This window comes from Misgurnus anguillicaudatus, chromosome 3, assembly GCF_027580225.2.
Source record: "Misgurnus anguillicaudatus chromosome 3, ASM2758022v2, whole genome shotgun sequence".
NCBI lineage: Eukaryota > Metazoa > Chordata > Actinopteri > Cypriniformes > Cobitidae > Misgurnus > Misgurnus anguillicaudatus.
This window is the reverse complement of record NC_073339.2, coordinates 2,945,252-2,972,657: the sequence shown is the minus strand read 5'-3', so window position 1 is coordinate 2,972,657 and position 27,406 is coordinate 2,945,252. Positions and strand designations below refer to the sequence as shown.

The window sequence follows — 27,406 nt, the reverse complement described above, 5'->3', positions numbered from 1 at the left end:
ATCCTAGCCTGACCCGTTTTTTTTCTTTATTAACATCTCCTAAATGTACAAATTTAATGAGAACTAATTAAAACTTAATGAGAAACTCTTAAAATTCATCACACACGTGCGTGACTGACAGATAACTCGACCAATCACACTCATGTCCGCGTTTTCCATCGACAAATCAGCTCGCTGGTTCCACCCTCATGCGGAAGTGAACTGTGCGCCTGCGCTGATCGACGCACGTCGTGAAGGAGTCAATGAAGAATCAAAACACAGACAGTATTCGCGTTTTATGTGTATTATTATCAGTGTAGGAGCAACAATGAACACGGATTCAAGATAAGTTTGTGGTGTGTTAGTTTCTGTTTGTGAGATGAGTGGGCCACGGAAGTCCAGTAAAGAAGAGTCCGGGTCCGAATCAAAGCGGCTCTGCACGCGAGTCCCTTCGCAGATGAGAGCACGTGACTGCAGTCAGCCAGCAGAGGGCAGCAGCAGCTATGAAGTGGTGAGTTATTAATTTCAGTTTTCAATTTTAAATACTTATTTTGGTGTCGTTAAGTTTATTTACGATATTGCGAAAACATTATACATGGAAACAAGTACACTCATAAAAATAAAGATACCATGCGATGGCATAGAATAAACGTTTTTGGCTAAATGGTTTGTAACATAAAGAAACTTTTGCATCTGTGTTATTTATATGGTTTTACTAAAAAAGGAAAAATTAATAAATACATAATAAAACTGTATATGTTAATAATGACACATCATGAGCGTCAAACACTATTATTTCCTCATTCTTGTGTAAAGCTCGTGCATCTAAAAGACCGCTGGAAAACAGGCCAAACATAACACCAACTGTGACGTCACAGTCGAGACGTACGCCCAAACATTAAATTACACATTAAATTAGTTACAATGCTAAAAACAAAGTTGTGACTGTTGATTTAATGCTATATGCTAGTTAGCGTTTAGGCTGAAATTCTATTATTGGCATTACAGTTACATTTTGCAGGTCCATACTGAAAAAAATACAAACTTACCACTCAGAAACGTCCATTAACAATCTCCAAATTATTAATTATTCCTCAAAGTCTATATCTTCATCTGATACAGGCTCAAACATAAGGTCTGTTTACACACACACAGAGCTACTGAAGGAGCTGCTCTGAAAAACAACCAATCAGAGCAGAGCTTAACATTATTATTTATGACCCTTTCAAATAAGGTAATAATAGATCATTGCATTCTAAAGGAAAATCCTAGGGTTGTAAATGGACATCTTAGGATCGTTTTTGCACTTAATTATGCCACCGACCTTATATGTATATCAGAAAACTATTAAACACATTGCATAAGTCTTTGGAAACTTAAGTATTCGCTAGATTGTCATTTTCCTCAGCATGGCTGTTGTATAACGTGAGAAAGGCAGAAATCAGAAAGACAGAAATAAAAAATAATTAAAAAAAAAATCTGTGTTGTTTATTAAACACACAAACATTAAATCAATAACTGTCATAGAAATGCTTTTTTCTGTAAAGGACTCCCCATAATCACATACTTGTTGTGTTTTTCAGTCTGTGATCATGCCGGTGTATAACGCCTCTGAATGGCTGGATGAGTGTTTGCAGGCGATACTCCAGCAGGATTTCGAGGGCAGTATGGAGCTTTCTGTGTATGATGACGGCAGTTCGGTACAAACTCACTCCACTGAGATATTTTATATTGAATATTGGCCCGAGGAGTGCTTTTAAACATCACATTTATCTTTGTCTCTCAGGATAACTCCAGAGAAATCATCGAAAGCTGGAGGGAGAGGTTTGAGGAGAGAGGCGTTTCCATGGTGATGTCAGGACATAACTCAGACAGCCCTAAAGGAGGTGCGCATTTCTCCTCCATCGGTTATTGTTTCTTTCAGTACTTTACAATATTAAACACACACACACACGTCATCTGTTTCAGACATCAGAAATTGAATCGGCAGGCTTTTATAATTCCCTATTATGAATCATTACAATTTATTCTAATATTTATAATATATGATTTCTCACCAGTTGGATTTGCAAAAAACCAAGCAGTGTGTCAGAGCTCTGGACGATACCTCTGTTTTCAGGACGCGGTGAGTGTGACACAGACATATAACACCTGTTACTTGTAATTCAATTGGTATTACGTTTGCAACGCAAAGGTCATGGATCCAATCCCAGGGAACACAAAACACGTATCGATAAAACAGTGTTTAGCTTAAATGCTTTGTAAGTTATTTTGGATAAAAACGTCTGCCAAATGCATAAATGTAAAATGTAAATCACACATGTGGGTGTAAATGAACACAGACACACACAGCCAGGTGACTTCCACAGTGTACAGTTTGTTTGACAGACATGTCATTAGTGTGTGCGTGCGTGCGTGCGTGCGTTGGATCTCTCAACATGATGAAATCTCATCTGTTTCATGTCAAGTGGTTGGAGTTGAGAGCCTTTGACTCATTGTGATATTCAATACAGATATTCAATACAGACAAATGTTATTCTTGCTGTGAGCCGTCTGTGAGTGTGAAATATCTCCTGTGGAGTGTGAAAGGATTCAATGTCCTCTAGATCATGAGAAATACACACGTGTTTGTTATTCTATAATGAAAACTTTCCGTGAACGTTTAAATTTCTTATGTCATGTATCTAAATGTATTAAATCTATTAAACAACTCAACATCCCTCTCATTATTATATCTGACCCTGGACCACAAAGCCAGTCATAAGTCGCACAGGTATATTCGTAGCAATAGGCAACAATACATTGTTATGGGTCAAAATGATAAATTTTTAAGCCGAAATTCATTAGGATATTAAGTAAAGATTATGTGCTGTGAAGATATTTTGTAAATTTCCTACTGTAAATATATAAAACATCTTAATATTTAGATTTTTCCACCCTTGGATTCCAGATTTTCAAATAGTTGTATCTCGGCCAAATGTTGTTATATCCTAACCATCCATACGTCAATGGAAAGCTTTAACGTTACACTTATGGCTGGTTTTGTGGTCCAGGGTCACTTATTATATTTATTATATTAATAAGGTAACACTCAATTTACATTACATTTATCAACATTTAAGTTAATTACATTAGTTAACATAAAATAACAATATATAATACTTAGACTATTGATCTTAAGCCATTTTAGTTTTTTCATTTATTAATGCCTTTTAACAGCAAAGGTTGTTAAAATTAGCTGCTTATTAAAGATGCATTAAAGAGCACCTATTGTCCAATTCACGTTTTACATTTCCTTTGGTGTGTAAGTTTTTATTAGTACATGGGAACGATGTGCAAAAGGTACAAATCCTAAAGTAAATGATAACGCAAGTTATTATCTCCAATGTAAATCTTGGACTACAACAAACACACAGATTGTAGACAACAGTTTACTTCCTGGGATTGGTGATGTAGACAAGAATGACATTATCATAAATCTTCCCGCTTCGGACTCACAGCTGTAAGTTAACTCCTGTTAGCAACCGAATCTTTCAAACATGGTAAGGAGCTTCACATTTTCAGCTGACGTCAGAGGTATTCAGGCCAATCACTACATACGGACTAGTTGGCCAATTAGGAAAATAATACATTGTATTATACCAAATAGACAAAATAAAAATAAAAAGCAGCAGTGAAGTAGGTGCTCTTTAATTCATGTTTATGAATAAAATGCTAATGTAAAGTGTTATATCTTACATATTTAAAAGCTAATATTTTAAATTTTTTAACTCATAAATGAGCAATTCCATGCAAAAAAATAGTTTTTACCAAAAGTTTTTAACCTTACGGAAATCTCAGATGTCAATATTTGGTTGCTTAAATGCCAATTTGAGGTCTCTGTTTACATTTTCAAACATTTTAATTGTTTCGTATGTGCAGTTTTATGATTACGAAGAAAACTTGATTTTGTCCTCATAAATGCGCATGCGAATATTAAAATAAAATAAATATTATTTGTTCTTTGAGCTGTCCCTTCTCCGTTTGTTGTTGGGTATTATTGCTTCTGGTTTGTGCCTTTTGATTCACCTACAAAGTATATTAACATAATTATTTATTGTTAAAGCTGTTGTTCTCATAACCTTAACCGCTTTCCACAATGTAGCTAATACAGGTTTTATTTAAACCCTGTGGACATTTGTAGATAAATCATATCAGACATCTGTGTGGACATTTCCAGCTCCACGGTTTATTGTTAGTGTATTTATTCTCATGTTTTTATCTTCTTCATCTTCTCACGCTTGTCTCAAGGTTTTTCTAAAATGAACATAAACCAAACATACTCTCCTCTGCGTTTGATTTAGTGTTGTGTTATTATTACTGCGCTGTTGTGTAAGGAGATCTGTGATGTTGTGTCTCCCGCTGGCTTCGGGACTGAACGGTCTCATGCGGAGCTGCTGGAGTCGATCTCATCCAAATCTGTCGCAAGAAAGAGCGTGAGACCGAAAAGAGAAGAAAAATAATCTTTCCTACGCCTTTCGCACTTCCAGATTTAAAGTGACAGGTCACCCGAATAGAGCGTGAAAATTCTGACATCATTTACTCACCCTGATGGTGATCCAAATCATTTGACTTTCATTACCTCTAATGAACTAAAAGATGTTTAGCAGAATGAAAATTCAGAGAACTTGAATATTTCCTTATACTGGGAGTAAATGGAGACTAGGTTTAGTAATTATAAGGAGCTTTATATAAAAGCAGATGAGGACTTTGGCAGATTAGGGTGTGTAGTTTACTGTTTAACCATTCAGCATATGATTATAAACCACTGGAAACAAACACGCATGTATTACTCTTGGTTTTGTTGTCTGGACTGAAATTCTGTATGTGTTGAAATGTTTTATGGCTGGTTTATATGTGTGTAACGGTGGGCTGGTTATTTTGGAGGGATTTTCCCTTTTGCTGGTTTCCAGAGGGCCAAAATCAGCTTTCCTTGAGGTTAACAGGAACACCAGGAATTCTTTTCTCATCCAACACCGGAATATTGGAAACCTACCATTCAAGCTAAACTCTTCATCTAATTACAGTGCATTTAATGTTTTTCAGTATACGCTTGCGTGTTCCCTGCATTGGCTCAAACCTTTGACATTTGCGTTGCTAATGCAATGTAAGCATGTACAAAACTGCGTTTGTGCTTCTGTTTGTTTTTGCAGTATGTTTAATGTCTTATTATTGTAAAACCTCCAAAGATTAAATGCAATAAGTCTACATTAACATTTAGTTTAATGACTTATACAGTAACAAATAATTTTTAAGTTAAAGTTGCAATGAAATTGAAATGAAAACTCTATTTGTTTTGGAATATTGTGGTATTTTTTTACAAATAACTTATCTGTGAGCTTCATTATTTTTTACATATCCATGTGCCCTCATAATCTTCAGTAAAAAATACAAATCTCCTCCCTTCCTCGAAATGATGCCTCTTTACTTCCGGTCACAGCTATGGCAGGTGTGCGGGGACCGGCAAAATATCGCAACTATTAGCAAATAGCAACGTGACACCAACTTCAAAAGATCCAATCAGTTCTCGATGGACAAAATCAAGTCCAGCCCTGCCTTTTATAATTTCAGAAGCTATTTGACTCGTATATACGTCACCACGAGGAAAATAGGATAATCGCTACTTCCGTTTCATGGCGACTTTAAAGATTTTCACAAATCAAACATCATTTTGCATAATTTAGAAGGTGGCGAATCTTCTAACAAATACAAATAAAGCCTAATGGTTGATATTATATTGTACAGAACAGAAATAATATGTACCTTTGGATGAAAGCGTCTGCTTGATGCACAAATCTAAATGCATAAATGTTTGTGTATTGCAGGATGATCTCATGAAACCTCAGAGAGTGAGACTACAACATGAAACTGCTGTGTTAAACCCCACTACAGTAAGTATATACACACAAACTAACTAACATACATTCAACTCATGGTGGTTTCAGCTCATGGTCCTGGTCTGCTGAGATCATCTGTGCGGTCTTAAATCTAAAATCATACTACCATGGTACATTTCGCTAGAAATATAAGTATTAATCTTAGCCTTTTGTATTTGAAAATTTTGCTTGTGTCAGACACCATACATATATATGGTGTCTGACATAAGCAAAATATATGAAGAGTTTGGTTCCAAAACGCGATAAATGCCATTTTAAAAAAATTAAAAACTAAAATTAATATTGTATCAGGTTAGTATTAAAAAATAAATTCTTTATTTTATGCAAAATCCCATATCCGCCATGTTATTCTGTCATTGTTTCTTCCTTATTTTCCAAAACGTGATAAACGCCAGTCCTCCTTCTCTACAGAATGCAATAAATCCGCTCAACAAATCAGAGCGCACCATTTCACGCATTGTAAACAAAAAGGGCAGCGCTTTGAATACACACTGAATCCTATTTTCAAAATAGTAATTTTGATAAACATGTGGTGGTTTTCTGTGACGGGGAAGAAGCGTAAGCCATCAAAATCTAATAATTTACGAGAGAGGCACTCGGGCGAAGGAAAAATGCCGGCTGTTGCTTGTTCTCACACGACAGCATCAAGCTTCTCTCATGCTAACACATTGACTTAAGAGGATCTAATGAAAAACTTTCCATTATTTTACGCGAAGCCAACAAAAATTAAGCAGGACCAAAACATTTTACAGCTGATTGCTGTCAAAAAAGTTCAGCGTTGACGTCCCAAGTATAACCGCAGCAATGTTCTTAATATGACAAAGTAAGTGTTTTGATTAATGCCATCCCACATAGCAATTTTGTTCTGGCCCAGCTCCGGCCCACACAAGGGGCTAAGCGAGGGCCGCCATCAGGCCTGTTCTGGCCCAAGTCTGCCCAGTTACGGGCCATTATCTGCAATCCAGAACTGGGCCACTGCAGGGCCGCCACTCCCCGCTGCACGTGGGCCAAGGAAAACCGGCCGTGTGGGCCAGAGCCGGGCCGGAACAAAATTGCTATCTGATCTCATGACCCTTGGGATCCATTTCCCTTTATAGCATCTTGAGAAAGAAAACTTTTCATGGATTTATTGCATTTTGCCGAAAAAAAAATTAGTTTTTATAACAAATCTTTGTAAAATCCAATTATGGATTAGATGTTTTTTGTTATTATAACCCAAAGATGCTATGTGAACATTTGTAACAGGAAATAGTGGTTTTCATCTTGTCACCTTCTTGTTATAGAAAACACGTTTTTACCGAAATGAGTCAAAATGGATTTATTGCGTTTTGGAACCAAACTCTTCATATACATATGTGTTGTGTTCAAATGGGCATATTATTGTTTTCATAGTAGTGATGCATTTGCTAGAGAAATGGGTGATTGTCTGTTCCTCTTCTTATGTAATAATGACCCAGATTTAATTTATATATCAACTGAAATGTCTTTTTTTTTTACTGATGTTTTACAGTATATGAATGGTAGTTGTATTTATCTGCTGCAGTATTGGGGGTCAGTGATTATTTATGACACTAAAGTATGTGATATTTGGAGAAAGTGATTTGTTGCTTTGACCTTTGATCTCAGATCACAGTGAGCAACAGACTGATATCCAAACACAACAGCAGCTGATCAGACAGAAACACACAGCCTTGCAAAGAATAGTTCATTTGACTCATACACGGCGCATGCACATTGCGACAAATTCTAATAGCTCTCGTGGCTTACATACCACAACGAACGAAAGGTTTCAAAAATCTGGCAAGGCGCATACAGTAAAATCGCTTAGCCATAATAAATGGACTATATTTTTGCCTTAACAGATTAACACGTTTCTTTATATGCTTGTGTGTACAAACATTATTCTTTCTGTATTGTACTTGTTGCCAAATGATCAGTATAGTCGTCACTAATGTGATGTTGTGTCTCAGATTGTTGGTTGTAAAGTTTGTCGAGTACCTGAAGGCTCCACTGAACGATACACCAGATGGATTAACAGTCTCACACCAGACCAACTCCTCACACAGGTAACACAAACACACGTTTACTGATTAATACACATTAATAATTATTTTACTGTACGTCAACATGATCAGCGAAGCAGACCAAATGAAAGTTATTAATTTCTCAGTGTGTGTAGGTGGGTCAGCAGGATGTGTGTGCGTGTGTCAGGAAAGGCGAGTCGTGTTATGTTTAGAGGGGTCGCGTGCCATGCGGTCAGTAGGTCGCTGTAGAAACAGGATGCGAACCTGGAGACAGATTTTCCACGGAAATGTAAGCGAGAGCATCCACACGTGCAGACGGGAAATGGATCCCAAGGGTCATGAGATCAGAGAGACGTGTGTAACCTTTTAGACTGAACATATTGGTTATAATACTTGAGAGAGAAAGAGATTGTAATTAGTGATTTGAATAAACATCTAACCATAAATATTAAACTACTAGTACTCCCTATTTAACGGTTTGTACAAAAATGAAAATGATCTTATGATTTACTCATCCTAGTGTATATGACTATCTTTAGCTGAAAAAATTTGAGTCTATATTTAATATTATCCTGCTTTTCATTCCCTTTGTAATGCACACACGTCAATCATAAAAGTAATTCATGTGTCTCCAGAGGGTTAGTAAATGTATTGATAAAGTGAAACATTGGGTTTGTGTATGAAAAAAGTCATATTTTAAACTTTTTACACTACAAATATTGGCTTTTACTAAATAAATTTTTATTTTTCTTTAAAGGAGGGACCTTACCTAGACTTTGAGGCTGGGTGCATTTAAATTTATGTATTCGACAGGCCCTTTTTCCCAAAGCGATTTACAGTGCATTTAAGCTGTACATCAGTTATCAGTTTGTGTTTTACCCAGGGGGCATCTGGAGGTCTCACGGCACAAATGAGGCGTTTAGCGCAAAAGACGCGAATTCAATCTTTGACGTCAAATTCATGCCATGTTAACCAATCAGGAGCCTGCTTTTTGCCTTGGCGGCAGGCCCGCCCAGAGTCACTCTTTGCCCCTCCCACAAGAAGAGGATTTCGCCTCGGACGCACGTCAACTTCACTTCAAACGCTTGCTTTTGACGCGTGTATATTTCACTCATGACGTGCAATAGCATTCAAAATTTTAAGCAGCAAACTAGACGCGGTATACGCGAATTTGACGCTCTATTCGCATTTGGTGTGAACGCAGCATTAAAGTTCTGCATAATTAAGGGCGTGGCCACTTGAGTGACAGGTGACACTGCTGTCACTATCGTCGAGCTAGGCGGGTGTGGTTTTAGCAACCAGGCAATCCCACCCCACCGACATCCCGCCTGTGCCCATTTTCGGTTATCTGCGAGTGATGCAAGGTGACACGCTGCCAAGATGGCGACGGCATGCTTTGCCAACTATTTGCAAAAAAATAAGCTCTGCACAAACCTGTGGGTTACATCACGGACACTAGCCGTTTCTCAATACCAAGTATGCCAAACTCGGACTTGTGTCCTTCGTAGTTCGAACTTGCAAGTTCAGACTCGGAAGAACGAACTTCTGACGCGAAATGCATTCTGGGAAACTTCGCTGTCATAAGTCCACACAAGTCTCCTCTGATGCATCCTCGATAAAACTTTGAATTGGAACAGTACTTGGGCCGCGACTGATGACGTTTCACAAGTCCACAAGAACGCAAGTACAGACAAGAACGCATATTGAGAAACGGCTACTACGTCCATGTTTTTTATAGTCTAAGGTATTGCCTGAGAATCAAACCCACAACCTTTTGTGCTGCTAGTGCAGTGCTCTACTAGTTAAGCTACAGTAACACAATGGTTCTTTTGACATAGTCGTCAACTACCTAGAACACTCAGTACCATTGCAACTTCCCTAGTAATGTCAATGCTTTAAAATGCTCAGAAAACAATTGATGGTGCCGTTTCTCTCACACATTGCATCAGAAAATGTAAAAATCGGCACATTCTGTTTTTCATGTTTCTCTCGGGTATATTTGCACATTCCAGCCAAAGTTTATTCAGTGAAACATGCACACGCACAGGCATCCAGAGGGAATAACAGAGGGCAACATCTTTTTTTTGTTATGACACTTTCAGAACTGCTCAGGGTAACGCTGTAAACACTGAGAAACACAAGCATCTGATTTTGATGCATACACACTATGACCAATAATGACTTCTCATAGATGTATTGGTTTTATACTAAAGCTACATTTACAAGACAATGAAGTAGTAAAAAAACTTTTCAGAAAAATTTTGCAAATACACGATACTGTTGTCAAAATGAACTCTAAAAGTGCTGAATTATGCATGCCAGGCCAGTAGATGGCGATGTCACTTTGTAAAGAAGCACTTCACACCTGCGCACATACGAATACTTCTACAGAGCGATATATACAAGTAATCTTGTTGGTAAAAGCAGTCAATCAGTTTTGTTAAGATGGACGAGGAGGTACAGTAGGTTGTTGTGGTTGTCAGGTGCTCGCGCATATCTGTAGACCATGCGCGTAATAAGTTTTCACAAAACTTTTTTCTCGTTTACATTTACATTGTTTTAATTTACAATTTGAAAGCCATTTCCAAAAGTTTGTGTTTTCAGGATTCAAAAACACTGTTGTTGCCCAATCACAAAAAACGTTTTCTGTTTTTGGTTAAAATTGTTGAAACACAAGTTTCCAGAGTTGAGTATTATTTGTCGATTTTATTGTTGGAATACAATTTGTGTTTGTTCAAACCAGTCAGTATTGGTTTTGCTTTTGGTGTGAAAAGGCCTTAATTTTTTTGTGTGTCAGGTCTACACCTCTCATGGGCCAACAGTCATCATGCCAACTTGGTTCTGCTCACGTGATTGGTTCAAGAAAGTTGGTCCGTTTAATGAGGGAGGAAAGGTGACACTAAAACTTCGCTTTTCCTTCATAAACAACCTGTGATTTATCTTTTACTTAATCTCTCTCACTTTATCACTCTCAGGGCGTTCCAGAAGATTTGCTGTTCTTCTATGAGAGTCTTCGTTGTGGAGGGGGTGTGGTCAGAGTAGACGACTGTTTACTGGTTTATCGATATCATGAAAATGCCGCAACGCATTCTGTTCTAGAGTAAGATTCAATCTCAATCAGTATTGATTAAATGAATGTTTCAATGAAAGATTGAAGAATGGTTGAAAATAAGATTTCAGGATCCTGATGTTCTTACAGAATACTTGATCTTGTGTGGACAGTATTTATCTTCTCTGCATGTTTGGCATTTTATACATTTCTACTGTCCTTCCAAAAGACCACAGCTGGACTCATACTTACAATACTGTGTGTGTGTGTGTGTGTGTGTGTGTGTGTGTGTGTGTGTGTGTGTGTGTGTGTTTGCTCTGAGTTGATTTGTCTTTGTTAATGTGTTTACTTTTGAGTTTTATGATGTCAGAGGAATGTACACAAAGGGCGCTTTGTGTTCTTTAAAAAGCACAAAACGTAATTTTCTGACCCTTACGTTTTTTTATTTTCTAACCCCACTTCATATGAAGTCATAGTCTTGGCTCACAGGATGAGCTTACACACACACACGCATCCATTTTATTTCTGCATTGGTTTTGTATGGTTTTTGAATCTACACTAAAACGTTTGCAGTTTAAATTAAAGGCGGAGTCCACAATGTTTGAAAGCCAATGTTGATAGTTGAAATTACCTAAACAAACACGCCCCTACCCCAATAGAATCTGGACCTTCTGTTGATAGACCCACCCCACACATACGCAACCCGGCAAGGATGTCGATTAGTAGACATGCTCCTTACTGCTGATTGGCTATAAGTGTGTTTTGGTAGTCGGCCCGTCTCCTTTTCCAAAGCGTTTTTCAAACATCGTGGACTCCGCCTTTAAGTTTAATTGACGAGAAAAAAAATATTGCAGTAAATAAGCCTGTTTTTATAGATTTTTTTGCCTGTTCTTTTTGTATGCGCATTTTGACGTATCGAAGGCCAAATTTTAAATAAAAATCACTTAATTCGTAAAAAAGTTTTTACGCTCGCTTGAGGTGGTTTTTGATTTATGCGAAAAAGAGTAAATGCGTAGCCTGTGTTTCCCCATGCTGCCTTGCACGCAAATTTATTCACGCTGCAAGTCTAGCATGGAAACCATGGCCAAAATTTTCGGCTGAAATAGGGAACCAATCACAGAATGGGGAGGGGGCAAAAAGACGATGATGACGTCTATGCGACACACTGATTGGCTATGAGCTACGTACAGACGCATTTGATAGACATTCATAGCGCCCAATAAACGGCTCTGGGCATTCGGAAACAACGCCTCAAATACGAGAAAATGAACATGTGGTTCCCAGACCAAGTCTCATTCTCTATAAGACTGGTCTGGTGTTAGCCAGGCTAGTAAATGCAAACAATGGAAGATAAAAACGCATTTGCCAATTACATTTTGACGTAGCGAACATTAAATCCACGTGACTGGCCATCTAGCTGTATCTGCTGACGTTGTCTTTCTCATATATGGGGCTCGACGTTAGTGCCTGCATCAAAAATTCTGCATTTCTTCTTCTGTGCACAGCATTCAGTTTGGCATTTACAAGCTGCACTGCTAGTAAATTTATAACTTGCCAAATCGTAACTAAATGCAGTTCTGTCTCCATTTTCTAAGCGTGCCTTGTTTATTTACTGTTGGTTAATAGGTTCCCAATACCACCGTCAACTTGATGGAAATGCACCTAATTCGCATTTGATTGCTTTTCTTTTTCTGCAAATGTTCAAAAGATTTGCTTTAATTCCATGGAAACCCATCTACTGGTTAATGACTTAATCTGAATCCAAGTAATCTTACTACATGTTTTCATACAATTATAAATAAAAAGGCGGTTCACATTTTTAAGGTACTATTTCACAAAATAGTTTTATTGTAATTGAGTGTTTTGTTTTTAGTAATAAAAACCAGAACATAATTTTTAGGTAACACTAAACATTGGCGATGAGGTGTATTCATTCTCCATCTGTTGTTTTGTTCTCAGGGAGACGATCTGGAGACTCCGTGTGGAATTCCTGCAGGAGCGAGTGCTCAGCCAATGGGAATCATTTACCATATGGAATGCTGGGAAACAGGGACGAAAACTCTACCGCAGCTTATCTCCGACCAATCAGAGGAAGGTGATAAACCACAGCGTGTTAATACATGTTTATGAACATTAAAGTGATTATTCAGTGTTAATTCAGGGCGATCGTGTGAACACAGGTGAAGGCGTTCTGTGACGTCGATGAAAACAAAATCCAAAAGGGCTTTTACACGTATGAGGAGTCAAAGGTAAGAAATCCAATAAATAAAAAATCCAATAGATATTTCATTGTAACTTGAAGACGCATTAAGATTCGCATCAACATATTTACAAACTACTAGCACAGTGTTGAATTCAGAGAATTTTCTCCCTGTTCAGAGAGTCACGTGTTTATGGTGTCATGTTTGGGTTATGCAGTTTCTGCTTTTGCTACGATTGGTGTGTTTGACTTCTTTATGTGGCACTGCGCAGACCGATCGGCTGATGACATCAAAGTATTGTAAGAATGATTCATAAGCAGTACTGTTGTTTCGCTCTTACGATACATTGGAATGTGGTCGTGGTCATGTGGAGATGCTGTGGAGGGTGAACCTGACATTTAGCCTTCCCAATAATGGGAGCTAGTGGTTCAAGAGGCTAGATTTCAAAATCTATTTAGGCCTGGTTTGATACTGGCAGGGATCGTCCACTATTAATGGTGCACTACATTGAGCAAACCCTATAGTAATGAATCAAGTTTTATGTCCAGACAGAAATGAGCCCACAGCTGTTTATAAAACCGTATACAGTTGCTCTTGCCAATAATTAATCCTTGTAAAATCAATCTTGAGTCACAAAGTTTTTGCAGAAATCGCACAATTGCACATGAATAGTTCCTCAAGGACGTTCACCTCCTGAGAAACCTCCATCATGAAGACATCCACATAATCGTAACCACTAATCGGTGATTGCAAAAGTGTCAGTTTTATTTACAAAGCTCTCACACACAAACTAATGAGTCTTATCCAAACACACCCCCTCTGCACACACTCATTTATTTTTTTCTTATCTTTTCCAGGAACGTCCTAAACCCAAGATTCCCGTAGTGCATTTCAAAAATGCATGTGCTCCATTTATAGTCTGTGTGAAACTGGTAAGTTGCATTTAAGTGTTTGTTTTCAAGCCTCAGGTCTGGAGACAAGTCCTTAATTCAATGTCTGATGTGCAAACAAACACGTGCATGTCCAAATAACTGTAAGGCTCATATTAATCATAATGAAAAACTCTCCCTGCTAATGAAAGTCCAGTGGGATGCAATATTTTTAAAGTGAAAAGGCTTTCATGAAATTCACCTGTTTTGTCTCTCTGTAGGACATGACTGATGGAGTTATGGAGGAAAATCTGCTGTCCTTGAAGCTAACAGAGGGAAAACATTATTACCATTTCAACTGAACCTAAAACACAAGTGTGTGTGTGTATGTGCTGGGAACCTGTTCATGCTTTACTTCTCAGTATTTCTGTCTTGAGAGACCTCTCACATCACTATTAGCACCTACTTGTAGACACACATAACCATACACACAGTGATGTTTGTTTGCATTCCTAATGCCCCATGTCGCCCTTTTTTCTGGATGACCTGTCTTACAGACCTCAGGCTTTTTCCCGCAGACCTGCTTGGTTATCTCAGAAAAAACAGCCTAAAAGCGGCTGAAATAGAGAAAGAGTTGTTTTAATGTGTCTTAAATTAAGTAATAATAATAAATGAAGTGTTTTCTCTTCTAGTTACAAACAATGGTATTTCAGGCAAATAAGAAAAAAAGTTTCTTACTTGGGAAATCATAGTTAACAGGTAAGAAAAGACAGATGTGGGCACTAGGTAACTTAAAGGCGGAGTCCATGATGTTTGAAAGCCAATGTTGATATTTGAAATCACCCAAACAAACACGCCCCTACCCCAATAGAATCTGGACCTTCTGTTGATAGACCCGCCCCACACATACGCAACCCGGATTTGATTTGATTTGATTGGCTATAAGTGTGTTTTGGTAGTCGGCCCGTCTCCTTTTCCAAAGCGTTTTTCAAACATCGTGGACTCCGCCTTTAAGTTCATTTTCCTTGGTAGAGCTTTGCACAGGTTCGATCCCAGAAAACACAAATACGGATAAAAATGTGTACCTTGAAAGTCGCTGTGGATCAATTTAAGCAGACTTTTTGTATTTTCTCTGCTGATTTCAGGTTAAACAGTACGACTGATTCTGATTAGATTTGATCAAATCTGTGCTTTCCATGGAATTCTGCATGTGTAAAGTCCATGTGCACTGACTGATGTTAAAGGGGTCATATTATGAGATTATTTTTTTAAATAAGTCTTTGGTTTTTAGCTCAAAAGACCCACAGACAATTTATTATAGCATGTTAAAATTGCCACTTTTTGGGTGTGTCCTTTAAAATGCGAATGAGCTGATGAAATGCAACTCTGATCACAATGATGGTGGTTTGTTGAAATTGAAACTAATATTTTTTCTCTCTTGTTCTCTTTGCACTGAACGGCAGTGCCGTGGTTGGATAGTGCAGATTTAGGGACGGTATTATTGTAATAAGACTTGCTACATACGTCACAAAACATACAATACATACGTTTGCAGAGAATAGTTTACCAAAACTAAGTTACTTTGTTGTTATTTTTCACTTTTTCTAGGTTGACAGAAGAACTGGGGACCCAATTATAGCACTTAAACATGGAAAAAGTCTGATTTTTTTAGCCTGACCCCTTTAAGTCAGGTTGCCTGTAAATGTGGTAATTTCAAATAGTTTAAAGTCAAAGGCATTTTGACTGAATCAGGTTGGCTTCACCTATGAAAGTCATTTTAATGTTGAAATTTGCTAGAAAATACATTTTAAAGGTAAAACTGCACTGTCTGTACAGTGTGGGATGAATCTTACGACATATTTTGTTTCAATATTATGTTGTTTTCTTTCAAATGCTCATAATGTTAAGCAGACATTATTAGAATATTTATTATGTGTGTATTGCTAAATAATTGCAGGTAATTCATGTCAGACTCTGATTGGTCAGGATAGTTTAGCTCTTTTAAGGAAGGGAGGGAGAGATTGGAATGTGTGTCTGTGTGTGTGTTTTATTAAAACATTATCTGAGGTCAGCGGGCACGTTCCTCTGTGTCTGTGTGTTTGCGTTTTTGTGTGTGTGTCTGTTTGTGTGTTGAGTCTGTCATCAGTCTTGACGTGTCTCAGGTGATGAAGCCTGTTGTGTGTGCGTTCAGAGGGGGGGTCGGGTCAGAGGTCACGACCTGTAAATATTTAGGATGGTGTAGAGATGAAGGCTCGATCATTACATGTGTCAGTGAAACATGTCTGTACATAGATCACAGACTCTCCTCCTGACGCACATCACACCTCTTATGTTTACTGTATTTAATAATGCCTGCACATTACAAATATACCACATTGCAATAATATTGCCCTATTGCGGTTCTTCTTGAACTTACTGTATTATGCATTTATTGTTCTTATATTTTGATATTCAGCATGATGTTTTTTTATAATTTGTATATTTTGTACATCTGTCTTGTTTTGTGTAAGGAGCTCTGGTCAGCAGCATCTGATATATACGTGTTTATAGAGCTAAACACATACGCACACAAATACTGTTGGTATCAGATGATAATAAAACAATTATACTTTTGTAGTAACTTAACATGTTATTATACTATAATGTTACTGTGGTACATAAATATAAGTAAAGATAAATTATAGATTTCTACCATAGTTAATGTAAAAAGTAATGCGGTTTCCATATACTTGGGGGAAAATGCAAATACCAGTATACCAAAGTACTGAAGGTTTATATTCATCTACCATATACTATCTAATTATTACTATGTATTTTTGGGCATGATAGCACACTTCCATATGTTTTATTTTAAAGAACACGGTACATCCCTAAAAAGTCATTTTATTTAACAAAAGATGCAACATATAGTTAATATCATTTTTAGACCTTAAATGATTGTTTATACTTAGTTTGAAAGAAAATGTCTCTGTAGAAGTCAGGTTATATTGTTTTATAAGTGCGTCGTTCAGTGGGGGCGTGGCTGCGTTGACGGGGGCGTGGTTTGAGGGGTTGTGTGGGAGAAAGTATCAGCAGGATTCCCTTCAGTCTCTATCGGGTTTTAGACACGCGCGCGAACATGAGTGCTAGTTTCTTGATATATCTTTGAGGTCCATCACCTCGTCATGAATGGGTCAAGAAGATCTTTGATCCAATAATTTTGTTTCTCGGAAGATTTGAGCAGATCTTTAGGTTTTGGAGGATGTTTTTGGTCATTATTTTATCAGTTTTGGTACTTAGTGGATCTGCACAATACTCCAGTGACCAATGCAACTGGACTGGAAGGTGAGAATATTTTATGTAATTTTTTTATTAGACGTTTTTGGTAACACTATTTTACGGTCTTTGTTTCACATGCTAATTGTAATTATTATAGTAATAACAGTTAATAATGCATAATTACAAGCAACTAATCCTAACCCCAACCCTAAAGTAGGCTAAGTACATGTTGTTAATGATTATTACTTTGTAATTTAATGTATACTTACACTGTAACAGTGATACCAAAGTGTGACTTTAAAAAAAAAAATTAATGTTTTGCAATACTATATAGTTAGTTATGTATAGTTGTATGTGTTATAATAACATTTGTTTTTTAAAGTAAGAAAAATGTGATTTCTTGTTTACATATTATCTTTGTGGTGGGCTACTTAATTCAAAATATGCGTCCTTTATTTCGTTTAGTAATTTGTATTGGATTAAATTATTTATTTTATAATTATTATAACAGGTCTCGTTTCATATATACATTTTGAAAGTTAACGTTGTAATATAAAATGTGGTTCAAGTAATGAAGGTGATGGGAAGTCTGGACATGCCCTTAAATTGCACGTGTGTTGACATGTTCGGTTCCGGTTCTGTTTGTTGATTCGGTCAAATCGGGAGTGAAGAGAAAGTGGTTGGCCGGTTTAAAATCTTAAACAGTAACTTACATCTACGGCGTAAACGAAAACGTAGTAAGAAATGTTATGATTAAGAAAACATACAATATTTTAATATAACGTAATCTGTTTTAAACAGCTTTTGAAAAATACATTTTAAAAATCACTTAAAACGTTAAAAAACAATTGACATTTGTCTCTTTCTCACACTCAATCGATGTCTCTCTCTCTTTATTAACTCTGTTTAACATTCAGAAAGGGGACTGAATTTAGGAGCTTGCACTTTTTCCTCAGTCTCTTTGTTTAAGTCTTTGACTGAGGTGAATCTGGCCTTTATTACACACTCCACGGCTTAATTGGCTGCAGAAAACCTTTTAATGACGTTAATTAAAAGCCAGCCAGATGAAATGGGGGAATTCGGGGTCAGGCGTCTGCGATTGGGGTTTTATTTTCTCTTGAGCACATTTGGCACCGTTTTTAGTAACTCAATAGAGCAGAAACCAAACCCTCTGTCTGGAGAAATGCGTTACTTTCATTATAATGCCATATCACGAATCCTGGAGCTGTAGTCTATGTTATAAAATATATTTTCTCGACCTCTAACCCAGTGCTGGACGATATTGAAAAATGCGATACGAATACTAAATAATGTAGCAAGTCATAAAATTATGTAATACGATAACGCTTTAAGTTTATACAACCGATGGAAATTATATTAAATAATTTTTAATGGATAATTATATAACCAACGTTCATGTTTCATGTTTTCTGGGAAAAGATGGCATCCCTCTTAAATCTTATAAGATATCTTTCATCTGTTCCCCTGCTTATCGTCATCATAGATGAGCTCTTAATACAGATCAAATCAATATTGTAAAGCTTCAGTGCTAGTCAGACATTTGGCTTTGGATTTACTTCATTTCTTTTGACATCTATCTGTCCTCATTTGACTGAAAGCTCTTGTGAGGTCTCAAAGATTTCTTTGGAAAGGTCACGCTCACGCAAGACATCCAAATTTAGTCTTTAAAGTTCTCAGGTTTCTGTCTTATTTAAAACATTTCTTGAGGCTCGGGGCTGACTTCCAGAAGATCAAGATCAAACTGTGAACTACCATAATTGTGGCCTTGAGCAAGACACTTAACCTCAGGGTCCTCCAAGGGACCATTCCTGTAGTGTTACCCTACATGGTAGAGTTTCGACAGAGTACCTCAGAAAACCCTTCATTTCAGTGGGGACATTGCATGGATGTAAAGAAACATGCAAAAGTATTGATCTGTTGTGGAACCAAAGTTGAGAAAATTGACTTGGATCAAATGATTCCCAATTTCAGATTCAGCCGACTCTTTCCAAACCCTCAAAATTCCTATCCATCAAAGATTCGTTATAGATGTGTTATAAATAGAAGCGTCTACGTAACAACTTTTGCAACCCCTTGATTATCTTGTTTTTCATTTGTTTCTTTCTTTAAAGTGGTCTAACACACGAGTCTCATGCCCGGGATGTGGAGCAGGTTTATCTGCGCTGTGCTGAAGGCTCTCTGGAGTGGCTCTACCCCACAGGGGCCATCATAGTCAACCTCAGGCCCAACCTGCAGACGTCTGCAGGGCCCGGCGAGCGACTGCACGCCTGCATCAAACCTCGCAGTGATTCGCGAGGGGCCGTGCTGTATGTGGAGCGGGCCGGGGAGCTGAGACCCCTGCTGTCAGAGGCGGAGCAGGCCGCTGGTCTCGTACGCTGCTTCAGTCTCCAGGAGGGGGCGCTGTTTGTGGAGGCGGCCGGACAGCAGGACATCAGCAAGAGAATCACAGCGTTTCAATATCAACTGATCTCAACAAAGATGACAGGAGATGAGCTCTACTCGCCTACAGGTAAAGAGAGAGGCCGGTGTACACAATAATTTTTTCAGATTTTTTACTATTTTTATTAGGGGTGGGACGATCCAGATCTTTTTTGCTGGATCGGGTATCGGACTAACAGGGCCGATCCAAATCCGATACTGTGCACTACTCGTGGTTGTTACTGTCATGCTATAGAAAGGTCAGACTATTATAAAGGCACCATACACATTTTCATACAATACATTCAAAGTCTTCCCTATATATTCAACAGCTTTATTTGGAAAAACACATAAAAACTGAATGTTGTGGTGCTCACAGGGAATTAAACTCGTCATACACACACGAGACAGACAAACACACACACACACACAATAACCGTATTTTAAGCATCTGATTAAAAAAAATCTTCACTGAATAAATGCAGTACACTCATAGACTGTAAAAAAAAAGATGGACAATGCCCGTTGGTGAAAAGTGAAGCCGCCAGTGTCACGATACGGTGCTGACATCTTGAGTCTGCGCAGTAGTGATTTCGAGACTAGTCCTGCGCAGTAGTGAGCAGGAAGTAAAGCTGCGAAATCAAGGCCCCACCCTCGCAGAATGCGCATATCATAGCTGTCAATCATGACGTGACACCACCATTTTTATAGCATTAAATAACTATTGACATGATATTCTCCTGATTTTGTGTGTGTGTATATATATATTAATTTGTGTGTACACGCACTATTCTAAATGAATTAAAAAATAGAATCAGGATCGGCCGATACTCAGAATTCAGATATCAGATCGGTAATAGAAAGAGGTATCGACACACCCCCAATTTTTATAAATTGTGTATTTAAGGTATAAGTATTTAATGCAGTTTTTTCAGTTGATATGGAGTAATTCGTAACATTTCCCTCTTTATCACCATCTCTGTTTGACAGATGAAATTGCAAATTACTTATTTTATTTACGATTAAAGTTAAATTAAGTCAAACTTACATTAACCGTGTATTATGTATTTATCATTCTTGCTTAATAACTCTTAAAAAAAAACATTTTTAACAAGGCTTTATACCATACAGCAAAAAGCTCAGCTCATGTAAAACTACTCCTCTGCCCTGATCCTTAGAAAGCATAATGTACCACTGAAACCTGTTAAAACCTTGCAATCTTCACAATGCTTCTTTATTTCAAATGTATTATTTATTTCACCCAGTCCGAGTGTGTGCGCGACAGAGATGTGTGTGTAAGAGGCCTTGAGGGTAGAATAACAACGCTGTCAACCCGTTGTCATTCAGATGAAAGATGAAAGTTCAGGAAGGTAGTAAAATGTCTGCCCTCCCTGACCCTATAAACCCTGAAAGACAGACACAAAGATCGCCGCCGATGCCCCTCCCCGGGTCCCATGTTCTGTGTGGCATAAGAAAAAAAACTATAATCAAGAGGTCACACCCTGGTCAATCAGCCTCTAGTGCTGCAAATCACAGAGCTCTGCTGAGGGCCTGCGTATGATTGGCCTTATGGTTGCCGATGTGACTCTTATTGACTGCTTTTGTATTTGGTATTGGGTGTTCATGTGAGGTGAATTAACGTTAACTTTACTGTGGTAATACAGTGGTTCTCAAACTTTCTTAACGTGCCCCCCCCCCCCTTGTGTATGGTGCATTCCTTTGCGGCCCCCCAAAGAAAATGTATGACAAATGTGTTCTAAAACATACATTTTAATTAATCAGAACATATTAAATTATACAAAGTAGTACTGTTGCTTAGTAGCCTTACTTTTTTAAAGTTTTTATCTTTACTTTTTATCTTGCTGCCAAAATAAAACGTAGCGCTTTTCTAAGCGGATTTAAAACAGGAACTATATTTTATGGCGTAAAAGCACTTTTGTGAGTACTTCGACTCGGCGCAGTAACACCCTCCCTCTCCCATTATGAGAGTGAGAAGGGGAGCGGACTTTTCAGGCGAGTCGAAGTACTCCCAAAAGTGCTATTACGCCATAAAATATAGTTCCTCTTTTAAATCCGCTTAGAAAAGCGCTACATTTTATTTTGTACCACCAAACATGCTCGTATAACTACTCGTCTTAAATAGGAAAAACGTTGATGTGTTTGGTCACTTCTAACTTTATCTCTGATTGGTACCATTGAATGAATGCTATCGAAGCGTCGCAGCGCGCTCCAGCGCTTACGTGCACGCACACAGATGATAGAGGGATGTATCAACAGTTCTTAGTTAAGGTAATAACATATTTTAATATTGAAAATGAGTAGACTATTCCTTTAAAACACAGTAAAAAAATGTCTTGCCTTGCTCACTTCTCTTCTCAACCAAGAGGATTTATTAACATTCAGGTCTTGAGGGATCTCAGGTCCTCACCTGTCAGTTTCACTCACTCTGTAACGTGTGAAGGTCTCCTTTGATTGGTCCAAAGGGATTTAAGTGTGAAAACGTGTGTGTTAGTAGGCTATGATTTACCTTGCCTGACTATTATACACACTAGCCTTGAAACTGAGCTCGGTTTTCCTGTAGTTCAATTTATAGAGCACTGCTCAGCCACAAAAGGTCATAGGTTCAGTCCCCAGGGAACACACATGGCGATGATATGTATACCGTGTAGTGCAGTGCAAGTCAATTTGGATGCACCGAGCAAATGCATAAATAAAATGAATGTAAGATTTGTGATAATTATGCCCAACTCATGAAATCCCACTATTCAGTCAGTCATGACTCTGTCGTAGCCGTACGTTTGCTAACACTTGTGTTGTGGGTTTATATTAAATGTCGTTTCATCACATCATTATGCTAACAGCTGATCTGAGGTCTGTCGTTGGAGCTTAAGACAGTATCCTGTTGATAATCAAATTACTGTTCATTTTAACACTTCGTCTGTGGTGGTGGCTAAGGTATTGCTATGCATTCACCCGGGTCCTCAGAATGGTTTTCACAAATTGCTAAAAACAGTAGCCTCTCTCTCTTTCTCTCTTCTGCAAGCCACACAAGTTGAGGGTTCAGGTTACTTGATACTTGAAGTCAAGGGATATGTTGAAATTGTGTCAAGTCTTTTGCATATATTTATTTTAAAACCTTCACGTGTTGTTTTGTGGTTTAACATTACTGGAGATACTTACAGGGGTTTGGAGTGGGTTGATGATAATAATGTTTAAGTGGGGTCAGAGGTTAAACATCACACAGCTCTGGGTACAGCTGGAATCTTCCAGGTGTGACGTAACACAATCCAGACGTGCGTGTTTGGAAAAGCAATCTCAAATGTTCTGTTTGTAATGTCGCATAGTATAACATTTGGTTAGTAGTGTTGTTTAGATTGTCTTCTACTCATGAGTGTGTATATGAAGGCAGCAGGTTCAGTCTGATGTAAGTTCTGTCTGTCTGTTTCAGCTTCGTGTAAACCCTGCAGTGATGAGGAGGTGCTCATGGCCCTGTGTACCAGTGACTTTGGTAAGATTCTACTCTCTTCTTTCTTCTTTTCTCTAATCTCGTTTCCATTTTTCGCTTCTCTTGTCTCCTCTCGTGTCTCCTCTTACCTCAGTTGTGTCCTATTATCTCACTTGTCTCTTTTCTCTAATTTGTCCTCTTTTCTCTCTTGTCTCCTCTTTACTCATCTCTTATTTCTTCACTTTTCTCTTGTCTCCTCTTTTCTCTTATCTTCTCTTTCCTCTCTCCTGTCTCCTGTGTTTTTCTTTTCTTGTGTGTTCTCTTTCCTCTTCTCTTGTGTCTCCTCTTATCTCACTTGTCTCTTTTCTCTCATTTGTCCTCTTTTCTCTGTTGTCTCCTTTCTTCTCTCTCATCTTCTCTTTCTCTTCTTTCATGTCTTCACTTTTTTCGTCTCCTCTTTTTGTTCTCTCATATCTCTTCTCTTGTCTCCTCTTTACTCATCTCTTATTTCTTCACTTTTCTCTTGTCTCCTCTTTTCTCTTATCTTCTCTTTCCTCTCTCCTGTCTCCTGTGTTTTTCTTTTCTTGTGTGTTCTCTTTTCTCTTCTCTTGTGTCTCCTCTTATCTCACTTTTCTCTTTTCTCTGTTGTCTCCTTTCTTCTCTCTCATCTTCTCTTTCTCTTCTTTCATGTCTTCACTTTTCTTTCGTCTCCTCTTTTTCTTTTCTCATGTCTCAACTTTTCTCTCTCGTCTCCTCTTTTCTTGTCTCTTATTTCTTCACTTTTCTTTCGTCTACTCTTTCCTCTCCACTCGTGTCTGCTCTTAGTTCTCATTTCTCCACCTAACTCACTTGTCTCCTCTTTTCTCTTCTCTTCTGTTTACTCTTTTTTTATTTTCTTCGGTCTACCCGTTTCTCTAATGTCTCAACTTTTTTCTCTCTCTCCTTTCTCCTCTTTTCCCTTTCTCCACTTTCCCCTAGTGTCTCCTCTCTCTCTTCTCTCATATTTCTTCTTTTGTCTCCTCTTTATTCGTCTCTTATTTCTTCACTTTTCTCTCGTCTCCTTTTTTTCTTCTTTTGTGTCTCCTCTTTCCTCTTCTCTCTTGTCTGCTTTTATCTCTCATTTCTCCACTTATCTAACTTGTCTACTCTTTTCTCTCATGTCTCCTCTTTTTTTCTCTCTAATTTCTCCACTTTTCTCTCTTGTTTCCTTTCTCGTCTCCTCTTTTCTCTCATCTCCTCTTTTTTTCTTCGTCTCTTGTGTCACCTATTTCCTTTTATTTCCCCTTCTCTCTTGTCTCCTTTCTTCCTCTCATTTCTTCTTTTCTCTTCTGTCTTGTATCCTCTTTTTTCTTTCTTTTCTCGTCTCTTGTGTCTCCTCTTCTCTCCTTTAGTCTCTCTTGTCTCCTCTTTTCTTCATTACTTTTTCTCTCTTATCTACTCTTTTCTCCTCTTTTTTGTCTTGTTGGTTTTATTCTATCGTTCTTCTTTTTACTTCTCTCTCATCTCCTATTCTGGCATTAGTTTAATGTGGTAAATCTGGTATAAACAGATTAAACATTTTTGAATTTCTCTTTTTCTCTTACTTTAAACTGTAGACTTGTTCGCCTAGTCTGAGCATAATTTTTAAGATGATTTTATGAAAGGCACTTTTGTTGGGGATAAACTTTAATTTGAAAAGCAGGAGTCTTAAATATTTATTTTAGTTTTTATTCCACATTCAGTCTATGAAAGTTTTCCTTGTACTGTTGATGTGTCAAGGTATCTCTCAGATAACTCTCTTACATCTTTGTCAGTGTGTCTAACTGTGTCTTTGTCTCGCAGCGGTTCGTGGCAGTATTCAGAGGACTGAAGAGGAGGATGAAGATCAGACCACAGTGGTGGTGTCTTTGAGTCAAGTGTATCGCCAGAAGAGTCGCGTGTTCGTATCTGGCGGTGGGGGGCACGGGCGTGGCCGGTGGACGGGTCGCATGAAGATTCCACAGCATTGCGGCCCGTGGGTGGGACAGGATGAGTTTCTTTTCACAGGAGCTGTGAGATTTGGAGAAGCTTGGCTGGGATGTGCTCCTAATTATAAAGACTTTCTCAACTTCTACCGCTCAGCCTTGGACTTAGGGACAAACCCCTGTCAAGTAGATACAGACTGAGACTTTGAAATTTTGATGTGAAAATTTCACAATTTAAAACTTCTTAATATCTCTTAAAATACTTAATTGCCATAAAGTCAAATATAATTTCTTATTTATTTCTGAAGGCAGGTTTCAAGAGATTAGTCCCTGTAGAAAAGTTGGACTCAGACGGAGGTGAGATTGAATCACTCCATCATCAATGACTCCAAAGCAATGTTGCCTTATTTCAAAAAATTATATTAAGAAAGTGTGTTGTAACACTTGTGAATCAAAGTTTATGAATCTGTTAACTCTTGCTTGCACACATGTGCCGTGAGAGAAGGTTGCTAATGCTTTTGTTTAAAGCTTTGTTCATATTCAGAGCGGTCGATTCTTGACCGATTTCTTTTCCATGTTTATGGGCATGTTTGTATGCTCACATGTGAGATGTGTGTAAATTATGTGTATTTCTGCAGTTTTAATGAGTTTGCTGTTCTTGTTACGCATCAAATTTCCAGGAATAAAAGAGACTCTTGAAAGCAAAATGATTTGACATTTAACATTTTTTCTCAATGTTCCAACTGAGGAGACAAATGCCAAATCTTTGCATTATTGTATTTTAATGCTTTAAATGCCAGTTTTCTCTTGTACTACCCTCATAGCAGAGAAGGTTTATTGAGAAGCATGCTGAAAAAGTTAGTTCAACTGTCAACATATTCATCTGGTTGTTTAGATAGCTTGAGATAACACATTTTATGGAAACTATTTCACCACACTAACCCAGATAAAAATAAATTATGCTTGAATGTACTAAAACAATACTTAAATATCAGCAAGTACATTTGTAGTACTTTGTTTTTTTTGCTAAAAAAATGTAAAAGTTATACACGACAAATATTTTAATTAAAAGTTTAATTTTACTTTAGTAGTGCTTTAGTGCACTTGAAAATAGTATACTAAATACCAGTAATACTTAAATTGATTTTTAGTGCTAGGGCAGTTCCAGTGCAGATCTGGCCCTGAGTCGTCTGTTGTCTGGGTTAGATGGTCTTAAGTTTATTTTCAGTACTAAAGACTAATTACTGAATATTTAATACCAAATAAGTGTCTAAATAAGTACATTAATTAAGTGAACTAAAAGTTGAATCCTCAACTGGTAATGCAAGAATGCATATAATGTTTATGAGGTAAAAATGCTTGGTTTAAATTTAATATTCTGTTGTTTTATGTTTTCGTCTCTTCCACATTAACATTTGTGCCAATTTTATTTTCAGTGAGAAAACGACTGTAAGTTAGTGAGATAGACTTTCTGAAACTCTCAAATCCAGATGGTCATTAATCTTTTATGCAAAATATTTCAAGCCAAAATCTCTGAAATGAGTTTTAATGCTCTGTTGGACTCGTGCACTGAACTTTTTGACAGGCGTGAGGGACACAAAATGCTTCCCACTTCAATTTAGCTGCCACTGATGTTTCATGGCTTCTTTAGCGTTGGGTCATTGCATCATATCATTGCACTGAATTTGTGTGAATTTGGCTTTTGACTTCGCTATGAGAGACACAGCAGATGTTTAGATTTATAGTCTCATCCATTGAATCCAGAGATCTGAGATGTATCTGAATAAGTGTTTTCTACCAAAGTTTTGGTTTCAGACTGAGAAGCAAACAGAAGGAAAGAGAGAGAGTGTTTCTTTTGTTTGCTTAGAGATACTGGGCAAACATCCCTCTATTCATTCAACATCTCTCTCACACACAAGAATGTGACTGTGCTGTCATTACATGAGAACCATGACAACAGATAATTGTGTTTCCATGGATACGGGGTTCTCATGATGTCATAGCAGCATTGTTCAGAGTCCAGACGACTTTGTATGTGACCGTTAGTTCCCGTACGGCAGCCGATCAGAGGCGGGCAGACGGCCAAACACAGTTGACTGAAGAATGAAAAATGGGAAGAATTAATTTTTCTTTTGCTTTTGTGTTAAATGCCTTAATAATTTAATTTGTGTAAAAGTATGTGCGTGTTTGTCATCCGAAGGCTTTTCTCCATCAGCTGTCTCACGTACGAATGGAATGAAACTACAGATAACTCAGATGTGTG

At 37.7% G+C, this 27,406-nt stretch overlaps 2 protein-coding genes across 2 annotated transcripts; both read left to right on the top strand.

The window, feature by feature from the left end:
- Window positions 1-186: 186 nt before the first annotated feature.
- Window positions 187-16,442, top strand: b3gntl1 (UDP-GlcNAc:betaGal beta-1,3-N-acetylglucosaminyltransferase-like 1). The gene is made up of 12 exons (XM_055204091.2): window positions 187-490; window positions 1,563-1,679; window positions 1,766-1,865; window positions 2,040-2,104; window positions 5,844-5,909; window positions 7,886-7,981; window positions 10,737-10,832; window positions 10,915-11,039; window positions 12,948-13,083; window positions 13,169-13,237; window positions 14,047-14,121; window positions 14,340-16,442. The coding sequence occupies exons 1-12, from the start codon at window positions 359-361 to the stop codon at window positions 14,418-14,420; spliced, it is 1,158 nt and encodes a 385-aa protein (XP_055060066.2). The 5' UTR covers window positions 187-358; the 3' UTR covers window positions 14,421-16,442.
- Window positions 16,443-16,629: 187 nt separating this feature from the next.
- On the top strand, window positions 16,630-25,853 carry metrnlb (meteorin like, glial cell differentiation regulator b). Its single transcript, XM_055204095.2, has 4 exons — window positions 16,630-17,382; window positions 19,449-19,846; window positions 23,204-23,263; window positions 25,022-25,853. The coding sequence occupies exons 1-4, from the start codon at window positions 17,300-17,302 to the stop codon at window positions 25,342-25,344; spliced, it is 864 nt and encodes a 287-aa protein (XP_055060070.2). The 5' UTR covers window positions 16,630-17,299; the 3' UTR covers window positions 25,345-25,853.
- Window positions 25,854-27,406: the final 1,553 nt, after the last annotated feature.